Raw genomic sequence first — 22875 nt, forward strand, 5'->3', positions numbered from 1 at the left:
TGGAAAAGCAAAGGAGCAAATGACCATGAGGAAATAGCTGAGAGCAGATGACCCCAAGAAAGTCACTCTACAATTGAGGAGCCTTAAAGAGTGGGAAATTAAACATTCCCACCGCAAATATGCACAAGCTGGAATGGCCAAAAATTAGCATAAAAAAATCACATATCTATAATAGCTCTGGATGAAAACACCAGCACAGAAAACACCCTCTATTTTCTATGAGAGGCTGAGAAAAACACAGATCCTTGTCTTTCGTACTCCTCCTTTGCATAAGGTGCATCCTAGTCAGGCAGATTATGCTGCTCGGAAGTTATTAGCACAAATGTTTTCATTGAAATTGCCGTGGAACTTTTTTGAGAAACTCAATGCTGATGGCCTTCAGCTGACTAAACTTCAATCAGTACATGTGTAATCAATACAAATTTTGATGGAGAAGCAGAGCTTAAATCACCATATATGTGAATTTCCTCTATAGAAAAGATCCAATTAATGACTGGCTGCCTAACATCTTTTCTTGTTTAGTTAAGTAAAATGTTAGCAAGGCAGATCACCCCCTTTTTTGCTGTAGCCCTTCAGATGTAGGAGAATCTAGTTTTGCTCCAGCTGACTGCACCAAACTACTTCTCTGTGGTTTCAGTAAGAATGAAAGCCAGGACACAGAGAATTTATTCTAGCAAATTTTTACAGTCATCTCCAAAAGGAGTCATAAATATTCCCTATGGGATACTGATCCAGCTGCCCAGTATTTGTCCTGTGCTGTTCAGTTTTTCACTTCTCAAAACAAAACTATTGCAGATACTCAGCCACCTCTTCTGCCAGTTTCAGATACATGCTACAGGCTGATAGCATCCACCTTACTGAGCAACTGACTAATAAAAAAAATCTAGGTTCTTTTATGCTAATGGTACCCCACAGTTTTTCTTCTCATGTATGGGGGAGAGGGGCTGGGGAAGACCGGTGTTTAAAAATTTTCCTAGAGGGATGGCTTTTTCCTCAGGGCACCTCTGAAGAGGAAGACAGAATCAATGACACTGATTTCTGTTCTGCAAAGCTGACACTCCTGTGTTGGTGGCCTGGCTGACATTTCACAAACACAGACTACAAAGAGCTTCCTGATTTATGTTTAAAGTAAATCTTAAGGACTCGGTTTACCTATACTGCCAGAATAAGGAGATGTTGCCTTGTACTGTCTTCTCTCATTGTGACTAGGAATGCATTGAGAACAAATTCCCTTGGGGGCCATAGATGATTAGAGAAAGACACATGGGAATGGTCTCTCCTGAACACTTGGCGTACAATGGCAAGCAATTTTTCATGACAAATCTAGAACAAGCTTCATTCCAGAACAAGAGATTAAACTTCTGCTTTCAAACTCAAAATCCAGCCCCTAGTTTGCAGCACTACTAGATATTGCACATTTTTCAGGGAAACTAGAGACAGAATTTACACGTGACCAGAATGTGATTCAATGAACTATTCTAAGTGGTTCAAACACAGATTCTTTATGTTCCTATACAGTTGAAGTTAGTACAGTGCTCTACAGGACTCTGCTCCTGTTTGTTTGCACTCTACTGCACACTTGTCCGTACTGTGGGCTAGAAATAAGGTACCTGTGACTGAAATGAAGGAAAAAGAGTAATAGAGCTGAGGTCGGAGAGGTGGATGGAAGGAACTTGCATTACAGCAGCATGTGGGACACCTATGCAACTGGTGTGCAAACATGAAAAACACATCAGCTGAGTAAAAGGATAAAGCCTGGAGTTCCTAGTTTGGGCATAAAGGTGGAAAGGTATAGGGGGCAGGGCTGGGTTTGTATTCTCTGGCTTACAACCATATAAAAATCTTGAGTGAAGCTGCTGGAATCAAGAGTGTTCAAGTGCTATAACTAGTCAGCCTATTGTTCCTCACTCTTTGGAACCATCATTTGAATTCTTTCAACTCAAACTCACAGAGATTGTCCACCATGCCTTTCTTCAGGCTTGCCTCCCAGGGACAGGTAGAAAGAAGATGTAGAAGATTTAGAATTCAAAATGGAACTGTGGGATTAACTCCAGTTACTTTCCTGTTAAAAGCGTCTGCAATGCATGGGTGGGTTCCAGACATGCTGTAGCACCAGGTGATTTACAGCAGAGCTTCTGTGGTTTTCAGCAAAGCTTCTATGCCTGACGTGAGCAGCTGCTCAGGCTGGGGTAAGTTGGTCAAAGCTTACAAACAGCTTAGAAACAGCCACAATTCCAGTAATTCGAATTAAAACTGCAGTGAAGACCTGACAATTAAAGTGCAGGCACGGCTTCCACTGGATAAATACATCAGGGAGGAAGTGGTACACAGGAATAGTTGATTTTTGTTTGAAGCTTTTGTTTAAAAAGTACTGAATGTGTCACTGCTGATAGGGACATTGAATAGCTCTCACTGCTGTGATACAATTGAAACCTCTGCTGATGACAAGTAGTAGCTCTAAATTGTTGAAACATGAAAGACTGGCACTAAAACTCATTTTCTCCCCTAAGACGACATCCTATTGAATAACAAAGGTTTGTTAGTTGAAGTCCCTTGCAATCAATCCTTGCATAAAACATGCATTCCTAATGCCAGCTGTTGTTAACATATTAACAAGAAAACTGATTTCGGATGTGAAAACATCGGGTGTTAAATTTCCTCATTTACCCTTTTCTACCATTATAGAAATCACTGTGTATTAAATAAGATATTGGTTGCTCAAAATAATAGTAATACTAAGTGTGAAATAAATGCAAATCACAAAAAATAACTAAAATATTTTTTTCAAAAACACAAAGAAAACAAACCCCTAATATTTTGCCCATAACTAGGGACATCTATGTTTAGGGCTGCATACTGTTTCAGTAAAAATCAGTAATTGCTGAACATGCAAATAGCTTTATAAATGTTTCTTGATACCAATTACATATCAGAATGAAAACTGAAATTAGAGAGCAGCAGAATGTATTTGTTTGTCTGAAAGAGTCACTATTCTACAGCTGTAGGTAACAGAATGTTTTAAAGGAAAGTGTCCACTAAATGAAAAGAGAGCAGCAAAAAAGCAGCTCTGAATTGATCTGGAATAAATTCATCTGGAACGAGCTTTAATAAAAAAGGCAGCCTCAGTCCTGGGAATTTCAACTAAGCCAGCTGATTAGCCCTGCAAACACAGGGCAAAAAAGACAATTTAAAGAAGGAAGCACAGTAATGAAACTTAAAGAAAGACAATACAAAATAAATCTCTCAATATAAATGAGAAGAGAATTCATTTTTCCTGTGATGCTTTCCACAGCTCATGAAAGTGCCTGCTCCTGGCAACGAATGAAATACAAGGGGAGGGAGAGCAGAGGAAAAGTGGTGTTAGCTTACCAGCCGATGGAGCTTATCGCTCCACTCCCTTTGTGACGCTGGGAATTCACAAGCCTATAAAATGTGCCTTGGCTCCCAGTCCCCTTCTCCTTGAGCAAAATCAAAAGCAAGAGGCTGTACAGAAGAGAAACAGGTTGCTGCTCTACTCTGAGGCATCTCTCCTGACATGTCTGTTAGAGCATTTCTAACAGTTTGAACAGCATAGCCAAAGATTTTTTCTGACAGAGCTCCCCTTCCCAGTACTTGCTGTGCTGCCTTACTTCCCCTTTTCTTCCTAGCTGTTGGTGGGGATTTTGGGGGGGCTGGGAGAGGGAGGTGGGAGAGGTACATCGTTCCTGGAAGAGAGGAGAAAAACACCCAAGATGACTTCGGTCCCCACGGCCAAGTGGAACATGAGCAGCAGGTGGAATGTGAGCCTTGCTGAAGCAGGCAATCCCTGGGGACAGGCTCTGGAAGCACCAGCAGCAAATGCTTCTGTCCCTGTAGCTTCCTCTGCAGGCAACTTCTCCAATCAGTTCATACAGCCTTCTTGGCGCATTGCCCTGTGGTCTCTGGCTTATGGTGGCGTGGTGGCAGTGGCCGTTTTCGGAAATCTTATTGTCATCTGGATTATCCTGGCTCACAAGCGCATGAGGACAGTGACAAATTACTTCCTGGTGAATCTGGCCTTCTCTGACGCCTCCATGGCTGCTTTCAATACTCTCATCAACTTCATCTATGCGCTGCACAGTGAGTGGTACTTTGGAGAAGCTTACTGCCGCTTCCACAACTTCTTCCCAATCACAGCCGTCTTCGCCAGCATCTACTCCATGACAGCCATCGCTGTGGACAGGTGAGAAAAGTTTAAGGGGGAGAGACTGAGATCAGATTTTCTGCCAAAATAAAAATACAGAGACAACAATCACAGTGATGAGAGGCAAAGATCTCAATAATTCGTTCATTGTGCTCCTCTGTGCTTTTTTAGGGTCTCTCCCTAACACACTTTTTCTCCTGGTCTTTGGTCTTTCTTCTTCAGTTTTCCATTGTTTTTATTCTTCTGCCTTTTTTTTATTTTTTTTTTTAATAACAAACATTTCTTCTCTGTTTGACTTCAGTTGCTTTCTGTGCTCCATCTTTCAATACTCATTCTGTAACAGCAACTCAGGGTTTTGCCTCCCACTGTGAAAACAGGCTGTCTCTCAGCCAGTCATCTAATACATACTGATAAGGACTTGTAGACATTGTCTGTAAGGGGAGAGAATTTCAAATTTCCCTCTTCTCTGTATTTCTGCAGATGGCAGAGGCATTTGCCTCCTCTTCAGAAATCACTTCAAACCCTGTTTTTAATAGCTTTTTTCACAGTCAGCTCTGAAATGCTTTGTTCCTGCTGATTTTAACTAATGAGACTACTTACACTGCCATCTGCGCATATCTGGAGGTCTAGTAAGAATGTAGTTTCAATGTGATCAGTTTTTTTCTGGTTTCTTGAAGCAAAATAAAGCTTTGTGACTGTCAAAGAAAAAAAAGGTCAGGGAAAAACTTTACCTTTGTACTTCTGACAATAATGGAATAAGATAGCTGTAGTGTCCATACAGCAAAGAGGAGATGTAGGTGCCAGGCTAATGGTAGTTAAGATTTTAGAAGGTTCAGTCTACCTTCTGAATTGTTATTTCTTGTTTCCAGGTACAAATACTGGGAAACATTGTGCTTTTTGTGATCGTGGACAAGTTCATAATAATACTTTTCTGTTTGCCCTCCTAATTGCAAATTTTCAGTGGCATTCTCAGCTAGATGCATTTCTGTTCTGTAAAGCTAGAAATGAAAGAGCAAATGAGATTCTTGGCAACTCTTGTACTTTTCTGCTCTGTGGCTGGAAGAAGACATAAGGAAATCAGTACATTTCCCTCCTGCCAGTGATGTATCTTCTCAGTTGTTAATTCCCATTAAAAATTGAGAAGATAGTGTAACACCAGCACTGCTACTTTTGACCAGGCAAAGATTTTTCTGTTATCTCTTTGAGTTTCACTTACAATTCTCATTTAGCTTGAGGTTTTCAGAAACATAAAGGGGCTTTAGTTGGAGTATTTAACAGAGCTGCGTATTTAAAAGTTACTGCTGCAGCTCATCAAGTCAGTAGTTGATCAGTGACTTGGATGCCCTGAGTAATGTTTTATTTCATTTTTCCTGACAAAATTAAGCACAGAGATGCAATATTTACTACTTTGGCAATTCCTAAATTTATGCTAGGAAACTGGGAACAAAAGTGAATAGAGCTCCTTAGGAATCCAAACTGCATTTCCAGAGTGAGAGACAATAGCTCTGCTCCACACTGACAGAAGTGCAATGGACAGATACATATATTGGAAATGTATGCATCTTGGTTTAGCAGTGCAAAATGTTGGTGCTCATAACGACTGTTATTCACGCTGATCTAGTTCATGTCTGAAAATCCCCTGAAGAAACCACAATTTGCACCCCATCACATCCTCCAAGTTCACCTGTCTCTAAAGGCAAACTAAAATCTTCCCAAGGAACAATGCCAGAGCTGTGTTTAGGTGAGCTCTCTGTGTCACCATGCAGCATCATGTAAAATAAACAGAAGAGCAGTCTATCCCTCATTCCCTATTCTTACTGCTGTTACTGTTCCTTTTATACCAAATCACACCTGATGCATTCAGTACCTTTAAAAATTCCCTGGCTACCTCTGCAAAACAATTCTGCCAAGTTGAGGAAACGTAAGAGTCAAAATTGATCCCAAGGAATGTCTTTGGATATACAGTCTGCCCTATTCCAGGGCTAAGATCTGCTGAGTGGGTATATTTTAAAATTTTGGTTCCCATTTGCCTTTCACAAAAGTTCAGCCATTTTAACCCAGTAAACTCATTCTTATACATTCTTTAAATTAAAAAAAAAAATTAAAACAACAAAAGCTACAAATTAGGATAAAGCTACTGAGGGAACTGAAATATGGGATCAGATGATTTTCCTTTAGAAATTGTTACCATCCCAAAATACTAAAGGTCATGGGTTGTAACTCACTAAAAAGAATGTTGTGATATGCTCTGCTGGTCCCTTTAAAGCATGTGTGACTGTGAACCTGGACATCACTGAGCAGAGATCATAGGCAGTACATGTTTCCTTTCACATCTGATTCTGTAGGACATTCTAAGTTGTGTGAACTGCGGGATTACTGAACTGACACAGAGCTTTGTGGACAGGCACTTCCTGCAGTGGGGGTGAGCTGCATTTGGGTCTGAGGATGAAAGTATCCAGGACTGGAGATCGTGGTCATCCAACACAGACTCAAATTTATGTGCATTTATTCACACTTCTGACCATCCCTTCCTGGTGCTTGGGGATTTTTTTTCCTGCTTTCTCCTTTTCCAACAAGCTGTTTGCAGTCTACTGCAGAGATGCCACAGGGAGCCCAAACCGAGTTGTTTAAGAGACCAGAAGCAGTACAGATTTTACACCGTGCTGCTTCACTGGAATTCACCCCTGCACTCTTCTGCAACTCATGCTGCACAGTTCCACAGTTACATCCCTTCCAGTGCAACAGTTTCTTCAGCTATTGTTATCGGAATAACTTGGTAAATATCCCAAGATAAAATGAAGAGAATATTAACTCTGAAGGCAAAATGCCCTTGTCACTAACCAGGGCATGATCTGAAAGGGTCCGTCAGTGACCCTAAACTCCATCTGTGATCATGGCAATAGAGTGCATGACTGCAGTACAGATCTGGATAATACCAGGCAATGACAACAAATTATAAAGAATTTAGTCGACCCAGCCATTTCTGTCATTTCCAATGAGAAGTTAGCATGCAAAAAGATGGTTCAGGAAAGCAAGCAACTAATTACTTCAACTAATTACTAGTCCATCTCACTGCGCTTCCTGTCATCTCATTCACTTTCATTTTTTTCACCTTGTTTCAGATTTTTCCTTTTTTTTTTTTTTACATTTTGCTTCCTCAAATTCTCCTGTCCTCTCCTCGTTTACATTTCATCCCAGATTTCAGCATTTGAATTGGAGCAGTTTAGGCAAGTTTGGGACCTTTTCACTCCCCCTCATTTCATCTCAGTCCATTTGGTTGTGATTACATGCACAGGGCACAACCCTTTTGCGGCAGTTTCAGCAGAAGGTGCATGTCAAGAGTTTCATTTTGTACTTGCATCCTTGAACGTGAGCTTGGCACCAAGTGTTTTGCACTTGGCTCACTTTTGAATGGAGGACTCTGAATCAGTGACAAACAGGAAACCTGCACTGCCCAGATAGCTGCAAAACCTGGCTCAGCTCAAACAGAACTGCAGCCTTTGGGTCATCCCTCATTCCCCTTTTCCCTCAGATTTAGATGTCTCAAAGTAAATGGTTTTCACATTAAAAAGTGAGAATTTGCAATGAGGACTTGTGAGAGAGAGACAAACATCGGAACACAAAAAACCAAAAAAAGTAGACGGCTTTTTTTCAGACTTCTTGTGCTTCTCAGGCTTGAGATCTCCCTCTCATACCTGAAAATATTTTAACCAGAAGAAACAGATAGCATTTATACCTGGTTTTTTTTCCATAAGATGCCACTTGACTGTTAGCTGGCTTTTCCTAAAGCCTCTGGTGTCTCATAACTACAGAAAACTCTACCTGCCACACTAAAGTGCAATACAATGTTCTTTTCAAACTAATGAATGACTTCAAAACCACAACTTCAGGAATAGCCTTGGTCACTGCAAATCATGAAGGGAAAAAATGCAATATATGCTTTAAAAATTATCACTATTATTTCTCTTCTTACTTTGCCAGTCAAATGATAGAATTCAAAGAGGAAATCCCTTTCCCATTTTTCCACCTTCCTCTAAGAGTATGTGAAAATGAAGCAAATCTTATTTGTGGATTCCAGTATCTGGGCTGCCCTCTAAAAAGTACTAGTTGTCAGAACTGGAGAGAAAGTTCAGTAGGAGGACATTAAGGGTTCAAACATGAAGAGGTAAGGACTCTCTATAATCTGGGGGTCTAAAATTTTTTTTGGATTTGACAATTCTCTGTCTTTCTTAGTCAAGAGGTGAAATAGTTTCTGCAGAACATTTTGATGCAATGGCTACATGATTCAGCATGCAGAGCCCTTAGGAAAAGAATACTTTTCTTGCAATGGTCCCATTTAATAGTATTGGGCAAAAAGACAGGATGTTTTTTTTTTTGCTGTTTTGGTCAAAATTAATGTCAGAGTTACATAATTAATAATATACTGGGACAGTCTGGGAAAAAATACAGGCACAACAGTTATTTTTTCATTTTTGTTTTGTACTGAGTAAATATTCTATTTAATAAGCTGCTTTCAGAAGGTGCTGTAAAAAAAGGGTTTGATACGCCAATATCTTGAGAAATACAAGCAACATTTACAACAGCAACAAACCCCCAGACTTTTTGTTCCAGACAGGAAATATCCAGTAACTTTGAACCTTATATTCAAACAAGAATATAATTTTAGACAAAGGCTTAGTCTTAAATACTACTCTTACTTACAATTTCATGAAAACTATTAAAGCATGGTCTGTGGTTTATTATGCAATGTAGCCTGTGGTACTTTTAAAAGTTAGTCAAGAGTTAGGGTGATGAGTTTTTCAGGAGAGATGTTTGTTTTGTTTATTTGACTATTTTCTTAAATAACATTACCTAAATGCACGTTTTTCTGACTAATTTACCAGCCAGGAGAGAATGTTGTTATCATTCACATATTTGTGTTTCTCTAAAATAAAATTTTTTCAAAATAACTGCAGAAACAAAAAGGAAGCCATCTAGATGACTCTGGCAGAAACCTAGACACTAAAAGTGGTTTTATGCAGCTGGAGCTATTTCTACAGACTTTGCACTGATACTGGTCCTTGATAGCCCAGGTAGATGATATGAAAAGAGAAGAAGAAACAGAAACCTTTTTGTCAGGGGAAGTCAGTCTACCATTTTATTAGACAGATTGAAAAAAAAATCTTATCCCTTTTCTATCAATACTCATAAGTAAAGAATACAGCGCATAAAATCAATTACATACTCATAAAAATCTAGCCCATTGTCAGTTACCGGATACTCCTCAAGTAGAAAGCACTGTTTAATGAGAGCTCAGCCATCCTGAAGACTTGCAGTATGACTAGTTTTAGGTTTTAGTTAAGAGGTACTTGTAAGCAAGGCATTAGAAGGTACTCCTGATTTCAGAAAAACTTGAGTGTTTCCCCCTGCTCAAAGCACAAAGAGCCATTCACCCAGAGCAACGCACATTCTTCTGGGATATTGCCCACTGATCTCTGAAATGTGCCATGTGTTTACCTGTCAAATTGTCACACACTTCCTGTATGGTGTTAGCTTTAAGGTGAAGACTGCAAAACAGACCCTTCAGGGCACCAAAACCATTCTTTCTCAACTATCAGTTGTAGTTCTACAGAAATACCCAGAGCCACTCTTCCTGCAGAGAAAATCAGACTAAATAAATGACTAGAAACCAGCCCCACAAGAAAAGGAGCTTTGCTCTAGTAGGTAGCAGATAGAAATTAAAGAGTACAAAAGTTAATGATTTGGTTTCCATCATTAAAAAAACACCTTTAAAATCTCAGTTCATTCCATCACCTTTAGTCTACTGTATATAGCTTGGCTTTTGGAGAATTTTCCACAGCAATGTTCTAAACAAGGGCAGAGAATCATAACCTAGGGAAATTCCCAAAGTTATTTAAATACCAGTTGATTCCAAATACAAAGTCTCACACTCAGCTTCTGTGTATTCTTGAAGAAGCATGCTCTGCTGTCTCCTGTTGACAGGACACTTACATGCAAGCATTATGATTTTTCTCCCAGTCTCTTCCTTTATCAAGTTCCAATTTCCTGTTACAGTTTGGAATGAATATATTTTTCCTCCTGTGAGTTTATGAACACATTGTAAACAGGTGAAACAAATCAGCTAGAATGATTAAAGGCTTCCAACTGTGTCTCCAGATGTGCATTTGTAGGATCCAATTTTGAACATCATTTTGTTTTAATAACATCTTGTGCATTTTTGCCACAATTTTCTAAATGATGTGTTAAAGATGAAAGGTTTTCCTGGCTGTATTAGCCAGTGTATGCTATTTTGCAAAAAGCCAAATTAGGTTTATTCTTTTTTTTTTTTCCTATTGTTGAGGCCATAATACAAACACTTCATAAGCTTTTATAGTATGTATCAGCTATTTGGCTCATGTAACTTGAAAACTGTAAGAGATAAATTATTATGCTGCCATTAAAACTACTGGCTTAAAGGGTTTATCACTGTTATCCAAAAGAAGACTGTCTCTATTTTTGTTTGAGGGAAAACAGGTTTTCTTGATCTGGTGAGCCCAAGACACAAGAAGAGAAGAGTTTAAATTGTAGGCTCCAGAGAAACAGCAGTTGCGAAGGGAACTGGATCTATTCTGACCCCAGCAGCTAAGAAAAGGGTGCAGCAACAAGTGCATCATGATGCACCAGCCATTATATCGTGCAGCCTGAATGATTTCTAATTAAGCTCAGTGGAAAGGCTCTTGCTGACTTCAGTAGTAATCAGTAAGGGACAAAGATTAACACGAGATAAAGCTGTAAGAGAAGTGATGACAGTGGGATGTCATATGGTCACAAAAAGGAAAAGCATGTGCTAATGATGTGCATATGAAACTGAAGTGCTATCTAAAATGCTTTAGAGTCATACAGAGAAGAACATGGTGCAGTTGTTGAGCAATCCACATTCTTCGAAGTGCTGCCTTGAGTCTCTACTTGCACATATTTCCATTCCTGTATTTCTAGATGTGCATATTCCATCTTATAATTATTTTTCCAAGCATAAACGTTTTGTTGGGTGGGTAATAATGATTTTTGCTTGTTGCGATAAATGACTAGAATGAGTTCACTCCTTTCAGCTGTATATTTTATACATTTCAGATGTATATTTTTCATCCCTGCTGTGTTGTGTGGAATAAGCTATCTGTGGCACTATCAGCAGCTCCCACTAGAGTGAGAAAGCATCTGAAGTCCCATCTTTAAATGAAACCACCTCAGTGGGAGTTCAGAGCCCTTTATTCAGCAGGGAGCCACACTGCTCAAGCCTCGTAACAGACTGAACAGTAAATGTCCAAAGACTGCAAAGCAAATTGGCAGAGAACCCCACTCAAAAAATGTCTGTGTGGCTCCCGAATGCTTTTCAGTGGTGTAATAAGAATTCAGCTGCCTGTAGGCACTAGAAATCCTTCTTCAGTTCAAATGCCTATCATCTTTTACAGTACTAGAGATGAGGTATGGAGACATACAAGGTCTGTGTATAAATATCACAGAAAACAGAGAACCTGTGAGGGCTTCTGAATTTGTCACTGGCTTCAGAACAACTGCATAAATTTGGGGCACTACAACATTAAAAATGCATTAAACTATCTAGACAGCATCTAGAGGAGGACCACAAGGCTGATGAAGGGTCTGGAGGGGAAGTCTTATGAGGAGTGACTAAGGTCACTTGACTTGTAGAGCCTAGAGAAGAGGAAACTGAGGGGAGACCTCATTGCAATCTTTAACATCCTCACAGGGGAATGCAGAAGGACAGGCAGTGATTTCTCCACCCTCCTGACCAGCAACAGTACCCACAGGAACAGCATGAAGCTGAGCCAGGGGAGGTTTAGGTCAGTTATCAGGAACTGATTTTCACACAGAGGGTGGCTGGGTGCTGGAACAGGTTTCCCAGGGAAGTGGGCACAGCACCAACCTGTCTCATTTCATGAAGTGTTTGGATAATGCTCTCAGGCACACAGTGTGATTCTTGGGGTGTGCTGTGCAGGACCAGGAGTTGGACTCAATGATTTTCATGGGTCACTTCCAACTCAGCTTATTCTATGATTCTATGATGAAATTCAGACCACTTGAAAGAACTGTGGAGCAGCAGAAGAGTCTGTAAGTCAGACAACATTGGAGCATCCAAGAATTCCTGCTATTCCCCTTGCATGCTGTTTATGGTTGGCTGATTACAGAGAGAAAAACTCTCTGGGAGCTCTCTCCCATACACCTGCAGAGGCAGAAGGGCTTGCCACCACATAGCCACACTGCCAAAATGTTCTGGTTTTATACCAGTTCTACTTACCTCTTAGAATCTCTGGTACACTAGGGCTGGTTTTGCCATGTCTTTTGCTCTTAGGTGACCCCCAGTTTCCTTTCTTATTCTCTCCTCTCTCAACACAATTTCTATATGCTGTTATTCTACAATTCTCCTTTCTTGGCTTCTCCTATTAGTTTCTCATTTTTCCCTTTTCACTTTTATTTTTTTCATTCAGCAAACTGTTCCCCAGTCTCAGTTCTTTCACTGGATTCTATATCTCATCGTTCTCCTTTTCACTGCTTGCCTACTCAAACATTCCTATTATTTCTACACCATGTTCACCACCATGGAGTGCACAATTCAGACAGCATGTCTACCCTTCCCCCTTGTAACTGGCCATGTTTCATATATGTAAGGACATCATACAGAGTAAAAAAATAGCCATAATGACAGAGCTACACCACAAAACACAACACAGAGTTGTCAGCCATGGGGAATTGTAATATACAGGGCCAATATGATCATCATACATTATATCCCATCCTTAGCCTCCTTACCACATTGATTTTCTGAGCACCACCTAAGCATGGAATCTCTAGCCTGTGCTAGCAGGAACTTTCATTCCTGCTGGAAACACCCTTGCTGAATTGAGAGAGATCAAAAGCAAGAGCAAACTGAAAAATTAGCTACTGCTACTTCAGATTGAGCCTAAAGAGACAGACTAACTACCCTTTGACACCTGTAATGGCAAGATAATATTTACAGCAAACAGAATCTGAAGGAGGATTATGTCTGTCTCCTTTGCAAATGACAGCTAACAGTGCAGGAAGAACTCAGGTCTTTTCAAGGCTTCTTTTTGCTACAGAGATAACATCAAGATTCTGTTCAAATACGGAGATAGTTTTTGACCTGCAACGAAGAGTCATTCCATATTTCCCTCTACTTACTTGTGACAATGGTGGCTTTTCTAAGAAAATGCTACCAAACATGTATGACAAATCTGAGTGAATGTAATAATTGCAGTTGCAAAGCAATATCTCACTGTTAATTAAGCAATTTCGTTTCTAAGAAGAGCCACTTAGAGAATTTACAGAACATACTGTAATTATTAGTGTATTGGCAAAGTAGAATTACTTGGATTTGTTATCAAAGCCTCTGTAACAGAGCTGTCAATAGTCTCTTCAGCTAAATCTATCCTGCACAAAGATATTAACAAGGGAATAGTATAAGTTCCTCTACTTCCTTCCCATTCTGCTTGTTAGAATGACTGCCTGCTGCATATTTGTAATTGATCTTGTGTAATAGCTCGGCTGTTGGCTTATCACTCAAATTTGAGCTCAAAAGATAAATAGCCTGCTTTTCATCTGATCCTTGTCCTCTGACTTACCTTACTCAGACAGCCAATTGTTAAAATTTCTATCAGTACAGCTATATGAGTCATTTCACCCAAACAATCCAAGTCTTTAAAGGGCAGACAGGGAGATAAAACAACCAAATTTTATCTTAGGCAACAAGAGCTACTCTTGGTATCTATTGGGAGTAAGAATAATATAACTGGGAATAAGAATAATGTGAATGTAATAGAAATCTGAAAATAGCACATAAAATAATAGCAATGTGCAATCTGCAGAAAAGTAGCAATTTGAAGGAATAATTCCAGGCTAGGAGAAGATGCCTTAAGAGTCTCACAAGCATGTGAAAATGATTATTTGTTTACAGCTTATCACTTACCACAAATAAAGATCATCAAACATTTGGACAGTGCTTGGCAGTCCACACCAGACAGCTCAGTTTGAAAAACAGGACTCATGACTACAAACCTGACTTCTTTACCAAGTGGTACTTAGTCTTTGGAGGAGAAAGCACCTAGGTGGTAGAGTGCAAAAATCCAACTGCTGTTCTCAAGAAACAGAAGACACCCAGCACTCAAATAAAACTATTTCATAGTACGTAATACCAAAAGCACTGGTCTAGCTGAATAAAAAACCAAAAGGCACATGAAAGAGAGGGGAATTAATTCTTACTCTGTAGAGGGAAAAAAAAAAAATCAAAGTCCAGTAAAAACAAAATATTATCGAACTTGAAATTCTAGGAATTGGAAATTGATGATTCAGAACTGAAGCTGCTTTAGATCACTCCCTGTTTCTGATAGCATTTAGATATTTTAACATATTAGGGCAGTTATATCTACTAGAGAAGACATAACACTATTATGACCAGTGTTGGATTTATCACATTTTATCATTAACTATAAACAGAGTTAGCTTTACTAAAACATACATCTGTTCTGTAATTACTCATCTGTCAAGTATAAAATTTCCAAAAAAATAAAGACTATCTTGACTGAAATTTGTGTACCACAGCAGGTAAATATGGATGCAGAAGATTCTTGCACAAATTCTTATCAGGAACATTATCTTACAAAAATTATTGTTATTGTCTCATGACTAACGTTTGTACCTAAAAATCATGGGCAAGTCAGCCTAGATGTGTACTGTAACAGTTAAAAATCTATCACTCCTTCCTTCATTTGAAATGAGTACAAGTATTTCAATTGAAGCAAACAATATATTCATCAAAAATTATTTATACAAATTTTTTCTCCCTTGTTCCTTTTATCTATAACAGATCAAAAGACAGAAGACAAGACTTGTTTTTATATTACTGTCTGTTTAGATGCTCTCATTGCCTTTTTTTCCCTAAGCTTTTACATTGTAATTACTCGGAGTAAACTTTTTGATTATTTTTTCCATGTTCTTCTAAGGTTACCAGCATACATTAATTGCCAATACAATGATAGGGCAGCACAAAGAATGCTATCCTACCTGGGAGCACAGGAACTGAGAAGGCAAATGAGATGCTTTTTTTGCTTTGTGCCTCTATCTCCCTTAGTGCTTTTACCAATTCTACACTGGCACTTCTCTCAGTCTCTGTATGAATTGGTTGCTCTGGCATTCTGAAATAAATGTACGTGGACTTTCCATGTTCCTGTAGCTTTGGGACAGATGACTAATAATCCTGACAGCTTGGCTGTAAATTTTTGTATTAGAAATAAATGCTGTATATGACCTAGCAGAGTAACAAATGAACCAGATGCATTGTTGCTTTTCAGTCAGGATGAACAGTAACAGAGCCCTCAGCAAAATAGTTTCTCTACTGATATACATATGATTAACTGGGTGTCCCATGACTGCAAAATAATACCCAGTGAACTTTCTCCTTCCTGCCTTCATTGGACCTGAACCACACAAAGAGCACAGTGACATCAGAACTGCAGGAAGACATATGTCTGCTTTTACCCTTCTCTTTTATCCTAAGCTTTGGCCGATTCTACATACGTATAAATCTCTGAAGAGATCTTACAGAGGTTTTTGCTTTCTTTTACAGATATATGGCCATTATTGATCCCTTGAAACCTAGGCTCTCTGCAACTACTACCAAGGTGGTCATTGGGAGCATATGGATTTTGGCATTCCTGTTGGCCTTTCCCCAGTGCCTATACTCCATAACCAAGGTGATGCCTGGGAGAACTCTTTGCTATGTAGCATGGCCAGGTGGTCCAAACCAGCACTTTACGTAAGCTTTGATTCTTTTAAACTTGTGCATGGTGGTGTCTAGACTTGGGATGGGCTTGGGGAAATCTCTAGTGTTGCGCAGATACTCTACACGAAGAATAACTAACAGCTTTGATCACTGAGAAATGCAGAGACAATTTTCTAAGTGAAGATGATTATATGTGATAAACAGAAAAAATTTATTCTTTTCCATATCTTCTGTGCTGCACTTTTACAGTCATTGCCACACCTAAGATGGCTACTTCTATACAGACAAAGCTGGTCAGAACCGGGAACATAACATGCAATTCAAAGCAAGTTTACTCTTTATCCTAACCAGGAAAACAAGGATTTCTAGTTTCTCCTTAGAACCATTTAGGTTGGAAAAGACCTCTTCAGGTCACCAAGTCTGACCACTAACCTTACACTACCAAGTCTACCACCAGACCGTATCTCTAAGCACCACATCTACATGTTTTAAGTACATCCAGGGACGGTGAATCAATTGCTCCTCTGGGCAACCTGTACCAATGCTTGACATCACTTCTCATTATCCTAATATTTCGTCTAAGCCTCCCCGGCACAATCTGAAGCCACTTCTTCTCTTGTAACTAGCGAGAAGAGACAAATCCATACCTCACTACAATCTCCTTCCAGGTAATTGTAGAGAATGAGAAGACCCTAACCAGATCCTTTTTCTCTAGATCTCTTGATGGGAGGGCTGGATTTTGTCCCTTCATTCTGTTACACTATCACAATTACTGATGTACTGATGTGTATGTATGATGTGTATGTATGATGTGTATAATGATGTGTATGTGTACTGATATTAGTTCAAAAGAAAAAACAGGTTAACCTGCAACTGGTTCCACTTTCTGAAAGTAATAATAGCAGTCAATTAAATTAAAAATATCCTGTTGGTCCCTCTGCTAGAATTATGAATAAGTGGCTACTTAGGCATCTATCCTTTCATATCTTCACTGACATTTAAGAAAAGTATTTTGTTCAAGGCTGAAAGCCTGTGTAACCACCTAGAATCAGATTTGACCTTTTGCTCTTTTCAAGGCAGGTGAAAGAAGTCGTAGTCACATGTAATTTTTATCACTTTAGGAGCTGTACACAGACATTTCTCTTCAGGGCAGGAAGGTCACATTTAGTGACAGCTGGGGATTCTTCACTGATCATTCACTAGGATTTTATCTGAAGTTGGCATTTAATCAGGAACTAATAAGAGGCAAAAGAAATTATCTTTTCTTCCCAGTGCTTACATCAGCAGCGGTGACTATACTGCACACATGCCCCAATCTGTGTTGTCCGTGTGAAGAGATCTGCCATATGAAGAATGGTGGGTGATAGGACTCTTATCAGGGTCTTTGCATCAATATGCCACTAAAATACTTATTTTCCTCTTTCATTTATAGTCCAGACTACAGCTCCAAATGGCTAGCTTATCCTCATGATACTAGACTGGGAAATTAAATCAACTCAGCTAGTTATGGACAAACACACCTCATTCTGCAGTCACTAATCACGATAACTATAGAATCATTCATACTGTATACAAGTGCAGGCTCAGCATTAGACACCCCACAAGGCACATACATTAAAACGTACAGAAACTTGCACTGCAACTTAAGACTTTCAAAAAGACAGGGGGAAACACCAAGGACTAGCCAGTTAATATAAAACACACTTCGTGCTGAAGTAGCAGTCTTGACTTCTAGCAGACCATTCCATTGGTATAGCTCCTCTGAAAGCACTTACCACCTTAATATTTTTTCATTGCAGGTATCATGTTATTGTGATTGTGCTGGTCTACTGCTTTCCACTGCTTGTCATGGCCATCACTTATTCCATGGTGGGAATTACCCTCTGGGGAGGAGAAATACCAGGCGACACATCCAACAAATATCATGAGCAGCTCAAAGCTAAGAGAAAGGTACTGTTCCAGTAAATACCATTAAGTGAATACTTATAAAATCATCTGCAATTGTGTTGCAATGTATTAGAGTAAATTCTTTCAGAAACACAAAATCATTTGAAATAGCAGTAATGAGAGATCTGCTTCAATATAAAATTTGATTAGGTTGACAAGTTGTCTTCTCTGTTCACTGGTTGTTCTTTTCATAACTTTAAGGCTTGCCATTAAATAAAGGAAACATTGGGGTTTTAACTTCTTACTCTACATGTACCAACATATCCTGTGTCTGCTTTGTGGAAACTAAGGCAAAAAGTTTAGCCTCCAGGAGTTAAGATGCTGAGTTTTGAGCAATGGGCTAGCAAACCATTAGCTCTTGTTAGGTAAGATTTTCATCCTACTGAAGCCAAAGTGAATCTTGCTGTAATTCTCAGGTGATTGAGGTCCACACATATTTGAGATAAGCACTGATTTGTAACAAAACCTGTTAATAAGCCTGTTTGTAATAAATAAATTAGATTTTTAAACAAGAACTTTTTTGTGAGAAATGCAAACAAGTTTTCCCAGATATTTTCTTTCAATCTCTTGTAATGTAGGTACTTCTTAAAATAACTAGACTTGGGATTGCTTATAAACTAAGTATTTTACTATCTCCAGTTCAGTTTTCCTAATGTTGCAGTACAATGAAAGTTTCTTTCATATAACATTCTTTTTCTTAACCTAACTTTTCTTATTTAATAAGGCAGCCTTCTGCTTTTTATTTCCGACAATTTTTTTATACTAAAATGTATTTAACCTTTCAGATATTAAAAAAGGTACCTTAATATGAACTTCTAATTCATAATGATGAGCTCATTTTCAATTGCTCAGTTCGCTTCCTGATACTGTGAGTATGTTTGAACAGTGGAATATGCTACTGTGCCACACACAGAGCAGAGGGGGCATATTGGGTCCTGAGACAACATGAGATCTCCTGCAAATTCTGGAGAACACTAACATCTCCATTTCTTCCAGGACACTGCAGAAATCACTTTCTGTAGACGACACAATTTGCAAAAACAAATGTGGAAGAGAAGTTATTAAATTATTGCAGAACCAGGACATAGCCAGAACTTCAGGACCTCTTACCATAATGACTAAGTAAAATAATCGTCTTGTGACATAGAAACTGGAGGTCTCTGAAGAGAAAATCTGGCTTTTACTATATGAAATAGGTGATCCAATTAAATCCCTTGAATACTTTAAAAACAGCACCTGTTTAGAATTCTAAACATATACAAGAGACAAGAAAGAGCATCCTTAATTAAAGGATTTTAAATGTGAGCATACAGGAATGCATACCTTCAAGACATGCAACAAGGGAATTAAATTATGTGCAGATATATTATAACTGCATCAGTGACTTTATGGTTAGAGCTCCATGACAGCATTTTAGCTACACTGCTGTGCTCTCCAGCAGGATTTATGAAATAACTGGTATTTGGAAAGATGAATCATAATTGGTTATTCATGGAGAGGAACTAACAGACTGGAATCCAAATAAAACCATAACTCAGCCTGCCTCTGATAACAGAGCTAGTGCTTTGCCCTTTTCAGCCAAAGAAATAATCCGTTTTTCTTACTATTTAGTAAACAGGTATCTAGACATATGGAAAAATCTGTGCACTTATAATGAAGGAGAAATACAAAATAGCTGACTGTTTCATATCAGGCAGGCAATGTTACAGTGCAAAGGTGTCTGATTAGGATTGTTTGAAATGGTATTTAATATTAAGGAGATAGTGAACAGTTCATGTAAGACCTTGAAAAGAAACAGTGTTGGCCAACAAAAGATTTGAAGCTTGAGAAAGTTGTCAGTAGTTCAATAGATAGTCTCATAATTTCTTATACAGGATTGGGCAGTACAGTCCTGAATCCTCCTGAAAGCAACATTAAGGGATGAAGGATTCAAAGAATTTCCCAGTGCATACTTGTAGACAAAATATTTAGAAATTCAAGACTGGATGGAACTACAAAGCTACTTTTGCCTTTTTTTTTTCCTGACAGACAGCTCAAGTATCTCAGTGACTGACTCATTGAAATCTGCCTGACATCAGTCTTTTGATCTTCTGAACATTTGCTGCACGTGGGGACTTTGCAGCCATTATCCCTTCTGCTTAAAGTTTCTGGCATGAGACTGACTGATGTTCAGCTGGACATCATTTCTTCTCCAGCAATTCCCATTTCCACAATATAGAATTATAGTCTCAGTGGTGTCATACATAAAAAGTTTATATATGTGTCCCATAATGTTACTTTAAGATTTACCAGGTCAAAACGTTTTTTACATTCACTGCAAATACTTGCTCTTAGGTGTTGTCTCCATACCCTGTTTTTTTGCTATCTAACAAGTTCCAATCACTCTTTCAGCTTTACTTAACCCATAAGAGGAAATAATAATGTACTGCAAATAAAATCAGATAGTATTGTTTTTATCATGAGATAAAGTTCTGATTACAACCGTTTTCTGAAAAAAACATTTATCTCAACTGAAGGCGCTATCACCCGGCAACAATGGGAAGAATACAAAGGAAGAGAAAACGTTCTCCTTAACTTTTATTTTTCTTTTACTGTTCCTTTTACTTATAACTGTTAACTTTGTGATAATATGACACCATGCATCTTTTTCAGTAATTTTCATTCCTCGACACTTAAACTTCTGCCTGTATTTTCTGCTTCTCCTAACACAGCTTGAGGTGCCATTTCAACTTCTTTTAGCAATGGAGATTGATTAAAAGCCACATTGTTTCAATATAAGTTTTATTCATCAAATCTGAGTACAAAACAAGAAAAAAGCTCCATGTGTTTGCTAGCAAATCACAGTCTCTGTGAGAACGCCTGTATGAACACTTGACACATATTTCTCTGGTTTGTTCTCTTTTTCTTTCCACTCCCTTTCATAGATTTAGAGAAAGTCCAATTAAGGGCAGCTAAAAATGATCAAGGGACTTATGAAGAAATTAAAATGGCCTGAACTTTCTAGTTTGGAGACAAGGAGGTCAAGGGACAAGATGTCAGGGTTTAGAGCAACACAAAGGTGGTGGATAAAGTAACTGAAGAACTATCGGTCACCAAACCCTGAAATACAAGAACTAATAGCAGAGCAACACAAGGCTGGTAGAAGAGAGAACACTTTAAGAAAGCGTAATTTAAAAGTCATTAAATTAAGTCATTAAAGGCCATCCAAGATGTTCTCCTGCCAGATGTTTATGACCTCAGAGGATTCAGACAGGTTTTAGGCAAACTAACAAATGAATCCATAAATTATAGAGTTTAAGGTTGGAAAAGACCTCCAAGATCAATAAGCCCAACCTCTGACCAGTCTCCACGGTCAACCAGACCACAACATTAAGTGCCTTGTCCATTCATTTCTTCAACACTTTCAGCTATAGTGACTCCACCACTTCCCCAGGCAGCCCTTTCCCATGGTTGACAACTCTTTCAGTGAAGAAATGCTTCCTGCTGTCCAAAAATTCTCCCTAATGTCCAAGTAGATACTGACAAGATCAATCAGATGCACTCCTCTTTAACACAATCTTGGTTGCTGGGGCAGTACTAAGAAAACAGAACATGGAAAAGGGCCAGGTTCATGGGCTTTCCATAAATAGCACCTCCTACTGCCTCAGAGACAGAAGAGTAGGATAGATGGGCAACTGTCAGATTGAGAAGGAACTGTGTGTGCTGTGTCTTGATGCTCCTGTTTTTACATAGCAGTGCAGCTATAAAAATACTCCTGACTTCTTGCTGGCTTTCAGTGCAACAAAAATTGCTGATTTTCCTTTTTTCTTTAGCACATATGAATAAATTACAGGAAAACACATTAACATATATTTTATACCACAGTTTACAAAGAAAAGCACTAGTTCGAAATACTGATACTTTTGCTAGCATTGAAAGGGGTAGCCAACCAGGCCAGACTGAAAAAAAGACTAGTTGTTTCATTATGGAGTAGTTTATTGCAGAGCAGAGGTGGGAAAAAAAGAAAAAAGGAAAAAAATATAAAAAAGCAAGAGAGTCAAACTCTACATCATTGTAGTATGGCATTAAAATTCTTGAAATACTGAATTAATTATGGGCTGACAGATTTGATAAAACAAGACTATACTCACAATATAAAGCTTATTCAACATAAATAGGTGATGAGACTATCACACTCATCATGAACTCACAGATCAGATGATAACTAATAACTAACTCTGAAATCAAAGATCCTTCTAGTTAACAAGCAAACTACTAAGTCTAGAGAGACAGACTAGGGTTACATATTGCTCCATTCATAAAACCCTTTGTGAAAGTTTGCATCCAGCCATGTGAAAAAAAATGTTTTGACACAGGGTTCAAGGGTTTGTCTTGCATGTGACTTCCTTCGCCATCTTGAAACTTCTCTTTTACCCTACGTATTTGTTCAGACCTCCTCAAGATTGGAAAGTAATTGCTTCCTCATGCAACTGCATAGGGACATAGCAAGTTTAAAATCTTCCCAGTTATTTAAGTAATTCATCTTCTCCTGGCTTATCCCAGCATGAGAACCAGCACTGCAATCTCCACTAACTTATATGCCATTTTCAAAATGACATAAGGGAATAGAAGTTTAATACATCAGAAGGTAAATATTCACTCAATTATCTTACATTCAATAAAAACACACCCCCCAATCAACTACTCTACACAAATTTGTACTACAGACTTCAAGGGAAAGCCAAATCTTCACAGCTGATGCCCTTATGCATACTGAATCATCACCTGTGACTAGTTTTAAAAAGTCAGACAGTAAGAAACAAAATTTTTTGCTCTTTTTTCAGGTAATGGTTTGCCGAGGCTGCACATATGTCAAAATATTCTCTAGACACATTCAGGTTATGCAAAAAGAACCAAATCCTAGAACACACTGTATGTAGGGTGAAGGCATCTGGACTACAGATCACCCAAACCTGCCATGCAACAGCAGTCTGCT

At 38.7% G+C, this 22875-nt stretch overlaps 1 protein-coding gene across 1 annotated transcript in view; it reads left to right on the forward strand.

Annotated features, from left to right (window-relative positions):
- Positions 1-3707: 3707 nt before the first annotated feature.
- The window catches only part of TACR3 (tachykinin receptor 3), a 34951-nt gene continuing 15783 nt past the window's right edge, over positions 3708-22875 (forward strand). The window contains exons 1-3 of the mRNA XM_066316846.1: positions 3708-4201; positions 15798-15986; positions 17753-17903. Of these exons, the coding sequence (XP_066172943.1) occupies positions 3732-4201; positions 15798-15986; positions 17753-17903 (810 nt within the window). The 5' untranslated portion in view covers positions 3708-3731. The remainder of the gene's footprint in view (positions 4202-15797; positions 15987-17752; positions 17904-22875) is intronic.

This window comes from Sylvia atricapilla, chromosome 4 (genome assembly GCF_009819655.1).
Source record: "Sylvia atricapilla isolate bSylAtr1 chromosome 4, bSylAtr1.pri, whole genome shotgun sequence".
Lineage (NCBI taxonomy): Eukaryota > Metazoa > Chordata > Aves > Passeriformes > Sylviidae > Sylvia > Sylvia atricapilla.